Here is a 9,392-nt window from a genome sequence, read left to right as displayed (position 1 = left end):
CTAAATCGGTGTAGTATTACTTGGATTTTTTCCAGATACCTTTGCATCCGTTCATCCTTCACCTCGAAGACGCCATTCACACAGTTAACGACCAAGAGAGAGTCGCGATTTGCTTCGATTATTTCGGCCCCACCGTACTCCCATTTAATTCCAAACCTCGCAATCATAACCTCGTACTCGGCTTCGTTGTTGGTCAATTTAATAGTTCTATGGATTGTCGAATGGCATCCCGGCGAGATCTAAGGACGATTCCTAGCCGAACCTTTGAGGTTCGAGGCCCGTCCGTGTGTAACGACCAAATACCTAAAGCTTTTCCCCGAGTTAGCAGGAGTTCTTTCTCGACCTCGGGAGCGAGGTGAAGTACGCCACAAAATCGGCCAAGATCTGGGACTTGATGGCCGTCCGAGGCTTATATTCGATATCATATTTGCTAATCTCTACGGCCCATTTAGTTAATCTACCTGACAATTTCGATTTATGCATGATGTTCTTTAGAGGGTAAGTAGTCACTACGCATATCGGATGGCATTGAAAGTAGGGTTTGAGTTTTTTAGAAGCACTTACCAATGTCAATGCTAACTTTTCAAGGTGGGGATAACGGGTCTCCGCATCCCCTAAAGTTCTACTCACATAATATATAGGGAATTGCGTACCTGATTCTTCTCAGACCAAAACACCACTTACTGCTACCTCGAATACGGCAAGATAGAGAAACAATTGTTCGTCCGCTTTCGGCGTGTGCAATAGAGGTGGGCAGGACAAGTACCTTTTCAACTCTTGCAATGATTTTTGGCATTCTGGTGTCCAAACGAAGTCATTCTTCTTCCTTAATAAGGAGAAGAAACGATGGCTTTTATCCAAAGACCTCGATATGAACCGACCAGTATTTGCTTATCCTTAAAGGTGAGTCTTTGCACTCCTTTGACGTTATTTACCACCTCAATATCCTCGATGGCTTTTATCTTGTCCGGGTTAATTTCAATCCCCCGGTTGGATACCATGAAACCCAAGAACTTGCCCGACCGGACAATGAAGGCACATTTCTCCGGGTTAAGCTTCATGTTGTATTTACGGAGTACATCGAAGGTTTCTCGCAAATGTTTTAAATGGTCCTCTGTTTCCTGGGACTTGACAACCATGTCATCAATATAAACTTCCATTGTTTTTCCTATCTGTTCTTCGAACATCCCATTAACTAGGCGTTGGTAAGTTGCACTGGCATTTTTTAACCCGAAGGGCATGACATTATAACAGTAAGTCCCGTATCGGGTAATAAAGGATGTTTTCTCTTGATCCTCCGGTGCATGCGTCGATTTGGTTATACCGGAGTAAGCGTCGAAAAACTCAACATCTAAATGCCGGCCGTCGCATCGATCATTCTATCGATGTGAGGCATCAAAAATGAATCCTTCGGGCATGCTTTGTTTAAATCCTTATAATCAACGCATTCTAAATTTATTACCTTTTTTTCGGCACCATTTACGTTAGCCAGCCAATCTGGGTATTTTACCTGCCGAATAGAGCCTATTTTCAAAAGCTTTGTTACCTCATCCTTCATGAAGGCGTGCTTCGATTCTTCCATAGGTCTCCGCTTCTGCTTCACCGGGGGAAATCTCCCGTCGAGGCCGAGCTTGTGAGTTGTTCTGCCCGGTGGCTTTGTCGTGTCTATATGGGACTATGCGAAGCAATCGGCATTAGATTGAAGAAACTTAATTAACTTGTTCCTGAGCTCCGAGATTAACCCCGTTCCCAGGTATACCTTTCTATCCGGTAGATGTTCGAACAAGACGACTTGCTTCAGCTCCTCCACTGTAGACTTGGTAGCGTCCGAGTCATCCGGTAAGACGAAAGATCTAGGTACACCGAAGTCATCTTCTTCATATCCCGGGTCCGACCCCTGTTGCTCCGCTGTCGAACCCGTACACTTTGGTTGCTATTTAGAGTCCTTGCCACCGATTGGCTCATCCTCTTTCGGACCCGGCCTTTTGGGAATGAGTGGCGCTTCCTCAATCGCAAACATCTCCCTTGCAGCGGGTTGTTCTCCTTGGATGGTTTTTACCCCCTCCGGTGTTGGGAATTTCAGCAGTTGATGTAATGTCAATGGGACAGCCCTCATGCTATGTATCCATAGTCTACCGAGCAAAGCATTATACTTCATGTCTCCTTCGATGACATAGAACACCGTTTGCTGAATGGTGCCGTCAATATTAACCGGCAAAGAAATTTCCCCCTTCGTGGTTTCACTCGCCATATTAAACCCACTGAGTACTTGAGCCACAGGTACGATCTGATCGAGTAGTCTCAGTTGTTCGACCACTCTCCATCGGATGATATTGGCTGAGCTACCTGGGTCAATCAAAATACGCTTGACTTGTCATTTAAAAATAAGAATAGAAATTACCAAAGCATCATTGTGCGGTTGAATAATTCTTACGCATCCCGTTCTTTGAAGGAGATGGAACCTTCGGGCATGTAATCCTGGCCGCACTTCTCACGTACAATGGAAACCTTTGTCCATTTCATCACCGGGCCTCGAGGGGCATCCATACCCCCGATTATCATGTTGATTATGTGCTGAGGTTCCACCGGTTCAGCCCGTTTGTTTGACTTCCTTTGTAGTGGCCTTTAGCTCGCTCGCTCGGGAATTCACGAAGGTGACCATTTTTCGATAAAGCGGGCCACCTCTCTCTCTCCAATTGGCGATAGTCTTCGATTACGTACCCATGGGTTCCGTGGTACTCACGTATCACGTTCGGTCATGTTATCCGTTGGGATCCGTCTCAATGGTCTCGGCCATCTTGCTTGCACGATACGACCATGGCCGAGACGAGATCCGGTGGTATTGATCTGCCGAAGTTGTACTCGATATCCTCGCGGTTTCTGTTAGTAGCCGAGCTCCCGGCATCACTTCTAAATGATAGACCTCGGCTGTTCGATGGCCGCTCGGTCCGTTTATCACCCTGGCTGGAGAATTGGCTGGGACCAACCCTCGATTTTTTCGTCCTGAAGCTTGGCTTTTCTGAATGAGAGTACGGCCTGTACCTTTCCCTCGATGGTCTGGACTTCGGCTCGTAATTTTTCCTCGATCTCTCTGAGCTTTTGCTTATGTTTACAGGTCCCGAGGGGAGTTCAAGCTGGTCATCTTCTACCCGAATCTTTGATTCGTACCTATTATGAACATCAGCCCAGGTCACAGCCTCGTATTCCAGCAAATTTTCTTTTAGTTTGAACGAGACCGTCCAGCTTCGAGGATTAAGCCCTTTGGTAAAAGCTTGCGCCCGTTCCTCCGGAACGGAGGGAGCTCCATCCGCTCTCTTTCGAACCGTTGACAAATTCACGTAATAACTCATCATCCCTTTGGGCTATACGGAAAATATCCGCCTTACGAGCCCTCAGCCACCTTTTGCCGGCCAGCTTTTATGAACGCATCTCGCAAGCATTTCGAAAAAGTGATTGAATGCTCGAGCGGATGGTCGTACCAAGTCAATTTCTCTTCGACAGAGTTTCCCCAAACTTTTTCAACAACACGATTCAATTTCATCCTCTTCAACGTCATTGCCTTTTATGGCACGGTAATTGAAATCACGTGTTCTGCGGGTCCGTTGTGCCGTCATATTTCGATAGTCAGCATTTGAACCTCTTTGGGATCAATTTAGAGCCGCGACTCGAGGAAAAGGCCTTTGAATGTACCTCTTCGAATCCGGTCCTTTCGAATAGGCGGAGCCCGGGATCGATCCACCAGAGTTATATGTTTCCACCCTCTTCCGCGTTGAGTCTACCGCTTCGCCAATGTTTCGAGCATTCTCAGAAACTCGATGGATGAACTAGCTCCAGACCCATTACTCTCGATCATCCGTGTTTCGTCCCTTCTAGGTTCGACAACACCTTTCGTTCTCTCCGGGGCCGTTTTATCATTTTTGCTTTGCAACTGGGCTATTGCGACTCCTTGCTCGGCAATAGGCCGCTTCTCTGTTCTATGATATTTCAAAAATTAAACGCAAGTCAATATCATCCGGGGTGTCCGGCACTTTCCGGCCTTGTGCCCGGGACAAAGTAATTGAATTGTGAGTATTTAAGGGATCAGTGGCCGGCTGGGCAACATTCTCCTGGTTCACGGTGTTCTGCCGGTTGAGGCCCTCCCTCGAATCAACGGAGTTTGGGTCGATGGGATCCGCGGTGCAAGCCGTAGCCCTTGTTCTCATTTTCGGCCATAATCTCGTTGTTGTTGACTTGACCAGATTGTCCACTGCTTGCCATTTTGTCCGTTTTCACAGAGACGAACAAAGATTTTTTCAATCTTAACGGGTAAGAGATAGAAGCCAAGATCAAAAACCACTATTATCCTTGCCCCACGGTGGGCGCCAAACTGTTTACCCCGAATTTAGGTAATCAATTGAATTTGTAGGTAAGGTATAGGATATGTGGACAAACTTTAATCTATTTTGGTTTTTCGTGGAATATATGTATATATTTGTGTGCAATGGTTTGTATATATGAATATATGCGTTAATAACCTGACAAATATGTTGCTATGGATGATCAAGTAAATGATGTTAGAAGAGTAAGCTAATGGCAATAAAATTCCACTGATTCGGGCCAAAGAGAAAAATAATATTTTTATTTGCTATTACAATGCTCTAGATCCCAAAAAGCTAACCTCTCAAAGTAGTGAAATGCCTCCTATTTATAGTTTTGTCTTATGGGCCTTGCATACAACATAAAACCTTTTTAGAATAAAGTAAACCCTAAAAGGATAAGGTTGTAGGCCGTCGATTTCGACACCGTGACGGTTGTCGGTACAATGTGTGTGAACGATGTTGACGCATGGCGATTTTATAAGCGATTAACCGGACTAACGCCACGATTAACTAGGTCGAAATGCCCAGGAACCAGGTAAGTTGGATGTGGATCTCAGGACAACATTTCTTCACTTTTCTCGAGTCGGTACCGGCAGGGTGCAATTCCACCAGTTCTAAGGGAAGGCTCGGCGATCATGCCTATCTCTTCTTATCTCCGATCCTCGGTCTCACCGGTCTTGCATATATCCGATTTTTACCGTATACAATCCCGACATGAATCAGGTTGGTTTGGGTTTTCAAATACCATATCGAATCAATTGTATCGGATTTTTAAATCTATAAATCAAGCCAAACCAACAAAAGTTGGATTTTTCAACCTCGAGTTTTTCGGGTTTTTTGGATTGCTCGATTTTTTTCCAGTAAAGTCTTCATATAAATCATATAACTTTTACTTCAAATATGTATTTAGTCCTAGTAAGTTACAACTATTTAATTAACATATTTTTTTAAAAAAAATAACACAAATTGTGAGATGAGAGATGACATTGTACTAAAATATTCAACAAAAAAATGTAATCAAATCGCATAAAATAAAATAATCTTAATCTTAATCTAAAAGTACTAAGTCATGCTATAATAACTACTGCTAATGTATAAGGCACATAGAAAACGATCATAATCTAAAAGTACTAAGTCATGCTAAAATAAGTACGGTTAATAATTATTAATTATATGACTAAATATTAAAGAAAAAAATAAAATAAAATTATGCATTTTCACTGTCTAAACTAGTATAAAACTAAAGAATAGATATCCAATATTATTGTCAATCCTAGTGTCAGAATTGGATTTCTTTTGTTAGCATTACTATTGATTTGATTTTTGTTGAGATTTATTTGAGTTACTAACATTTATGGGCTATAACTTATTGGACCATTCAAAGTTCTAAATCCAAGCTTGAAATAATATGTTAAGAGATAAATAACTATGAAAAAGTTTAAGAAATATTTATAAATTACATTATTAATAAATATTCTTATATGTAAAATATTTTTAATTTTTTTTACATATAATATTGGGTTGGTTTGGTTCGGTTTAACTTTTGTTAGTTAAAACCAAACCAAAACAACGGTGGTCGAGCTTTCTTTTAAAATCAAACCAAGTCAAATCAAACCACTAATTGAATTTTTTTCTCGATTTTGTGTGAATTATCGATTTGATGCGATTTGTCGGTTTCGTTTGTACACCCTATCTCCAAGGATCCTAATAGGAGGGACTAGCCATTTTCCAACACAAAATTCAGAGAAAGGGACCACATAAGGAAAGGAAAAATAAAAATGATAACGTTTAATTGCTCTAATAACTTTATCAATTTCCATGGGAGAGATCAAGACACATAAATACAAATACAATTGTAGTGAAAATTTTTGGTCATGCTTTTGAAAACATCGCGAACCAAGCGTTACATAACATTGAAGGCGCAACAAACAAAGATAGACATGACAAACATGTTGACTCATTCAAATTCAGGGTTCATGTCACGACCTAAAATCCCACTTAGGCAGTGATGACAACAAAGCCTACCCTGTAGGCAAACATATCAAAAGTAACCATGATACCAATACAATAAGGCGAAATAACGAACAACCAATACAATAAGGCGAAATAACGAACAATGGATTAACATTAAGAAAGAATCTCCAAGTTAATAAAATGCGGAACTATACAACCTCCGAGAGCTGGTGTCACAAGTCATGAGCTACTAAGAAAGAAATATACAACTCTAAAATGAAAGGTACAACATCAGTTTGGATAACAACAAAATAATTCAGTTATGCTCGCTTCTGGTTGGAATTGCGATTTAAACCCGTTGTTTTATTTCCAAATCATCATAAAATACTAGAATTACATGAAGTGGAAGTCGTAATCATTCTGGTTGAAGAGTCTTGGCGATGTCAATGACAAAACGGTATTTAACATCAGCTCTAGCGAGACGCTCCAATGCAGTATTTACATAGTACATTGGAATGACTTCAACATCTGCTGTTATATTGTGTTTTGCAGCAAAATCAAGCATTTCTTGCGTCTCTTTCATCCCTCCTATCCCACTGGCACCTACAAGCTTCCTCCCTATAATTGTATGCAAGTTTCAACTGATTAACGTTTCGAGCAACTAACAAAAAAAAATTAAGTATGAGAAAGTAATGCATCATTGCACGTACAGTCTCAATACAATCTAGACATTGAACGTACACTCACCCATAAGCAGTGGAAAGACTGGTAGCTCGAGGGGTTTTTCAATTCCGCCAAGCAAGATAAGCTTCCCATTGGTCTTCAATAGCGCAATCAATGGTTGGACGGGGTGAGTAGCAGAGACTGTATCAAGAATGCCATCCATTGTGCCCATAGCAGCCTATGGATACAGTAAAACACAATTATTATGTATTATACCACAATGATGCTGGAGCGGATGCAACATAGATCCGCAGAACCAGGGTATTCTATGCGGTGACACAGATGAATTGATATGAAAAAGTCATCAAATACCAAATCTGGACCCCATAATTGCAGGAGTAATTGAGTTGAGTGGCAGAACATAAATATGGAACCTATCAAGTTTAAATCTTGGATATGCCTCAACACAATGTTATTCTATGAAATTGATGATAGAAATAACAAGTTTAAGGTTGATTAGAATTAGTTACCTGAAGCTGATCCGTATCAGTGCTGACCAAAAACGAATCAGCACCGAGATGATGAGTAGCTTCCTTCTTTTTATCTTGTGATCTACTAATTACCGTTACCTTTTGTCCCAAAGCCTTGGCAAACTTGACAGCAACATGACCAAGTCCACCAAGACCCACTACACCAATATGAAAACCCGGTTTGTCTAGCCCAAAGTATCTTAGTGGGCTGTAGGTTGTAATTCCAGCGCAAAGAAGAGGGGCTGCAGCAGCTAAGGGTAGGTTTTCTGGGATATGAACGACGAAATGTTCATCAACGACAATCATATCCGAGTAGCCTCCATATGTTGGTGTTCCATCATGATCGATCGCATTGTAGGTAGCTATTGCTCCCTTTGAGCAATAGTTCTCAAGATCATTGCTGCAGTTTTCACAAGACCTACATGATCCAACTAGGCACCCCACCCCAGCTTTATCTCCAACTTTGAACGTGTCCACCTTGCTACCAGCCTCAGTTACTTCACCCACAATCTCATGTCTGCATTCACCAGTTCAGCTAACAAAGTTACAACTCAAATTTTTAATATGTAAAGCTAGCAAGCTGAGCTATTGACTCTGAACATTGCAGGAATGATCCTAAATTGTGCCAAAACACTTGAATCTTAGGAAAGAACTACTGAAGGTTTGATTTTAACTTCTATACACAGTCCGTGTGGAAAAAAAAAAAATTCACACTATCAGGTTACCTAAATAACAACTATGCGTAGGTTTATATAAAAAGTGGATCGACCTAGAAAATAAGACAGGCTGCCCGCTATAATAGGTTAAATAAAATTGATACCATAAGAGTTGTTTACGCTATGAGTGTATATAAGCTAAATCCTTAATGTCTTGACAAAGGATGGATTTTTCGCAAGTAAACATAATAACCTTATTAATAATCCAATATTATCCGATTTCATATGGTCATTATAAATCAAAGAATAGTTCATAAGTTCATTAGAATCATAAATCTTTTCTTTGAACGTCATATGGCTGCAGCAATAGCTTCTCTTGTTTGCCCGCCTCAAAGCTGTGACTTCTGAAATGTAAATTCTTGGAGGTTATTTTTTTTGGTGGCACCATAGGTCAAGAGTAATGTTAACAAATACAGAATGCAATATGTGGTACAAATCAGAAGCCAGGAAAAGAAATCTGCATATACATGAAATACAATATTTTCAAGAATCAAAAATTGAGACCATACCCAGGGACCATAGGGTATTTAGAAAATCCCCATTCATTCTTCAACTGATGAAGATCAGTATGACAGATACCACAATAAAGAACCTTCAACTTCACATCCTTATCACCAGTTGTCCTGCAAAAACATATCCATTTTAAACCAAAAGAATACAATTCATTTCTTAAATGAAAGACAGCTTAAAAAATAACTTTTACACCATCAGTTCAATTTGATCATTTATAGCAGGGTATTACTCTATTTTCTAAATTACCAATCAGTCTTGATATTAAAAGTTACTTGTTCTAGGTAAAGTTAACTTGATCCTTTTAAAAAAATTTATATACATTGTCGGTGCACAAAACTTAAACTCAAAGTTAATTACCTTCTGGAGAATTTGAAGGGGGAGAGGTACCCAGTAATGTCTTTAGCAGCCCAACCAAAAGCTTTCACTGGATGCACTTCCTCTGGTGATTTCTCCATAACCCAATTCTTGAATTTTTCTCACTACCTCAACAACAAAAGAAAAAAAAGGATGAAGCCACAGTAAAATTTCCTTTTTTCTTTTGGATAAGAAAATTAAAGTAAAAAGGGGTAGTTCAGATAGTACTATTGGTGATGGAGTTAATAATAATGGAAATAAAGTGCAAGTAATGAGCTGTTTATATGGTGTGAAAAACAAAGATA

At 40.4% G+C, this 9,392-nt stretch overlaps 1 protein-coding gene across 1 annotated transcript; it reads right to left on the bottom strand.

Moving 5' to 3' along the window:
- Positions 1–6,455: 6,455 nt before the first annotated feature.
- Positions 6,456–9,392, bottom strand: LOC132037746 (probable mannitol dehydrogenase). The gene is made up of 5 exons (XM_059428352.1): positions 9,091–9,392; positions 8,730–8,843; positions 7,505–8,021; positions 7,059–7,212; positions 6,456–6,929 (listed from the first exon to the last, which is right to left on the bottom strand). Exons 1-5 carry the CDS (start codon positions 9,186–9,188, stop codon positions 6,727–6,729), a joined length of 1,086 nt encoding a protein of 361 aa, XP_059284335.1. The 5' UTR covers positions 9,189–9,392; the 3' UTR covers positions 6,456–6,726.

The sequence above is a fragment of the Lycium ferocissimum genome, chromosome 11 (assembly GCF_029784015.1).
Source record: "Lycium ferocissimum isolate CSIRO_LF1 chromosome 11, AGI_CSIRO_Lferr_CH_V1, whole genome shotgun sequence".
NCBI lineage: Eukaryota > Viridiplantae > Streptophyta > Magnoliopsida > Solanales > Solanaceae > Lycium > Lycium ferocissimum.
The sequence above is the reverse complement of the archived record's forward strand: the minus strand, read 5'-3'. Positions and strand labels throughout refer to the sequence as shown.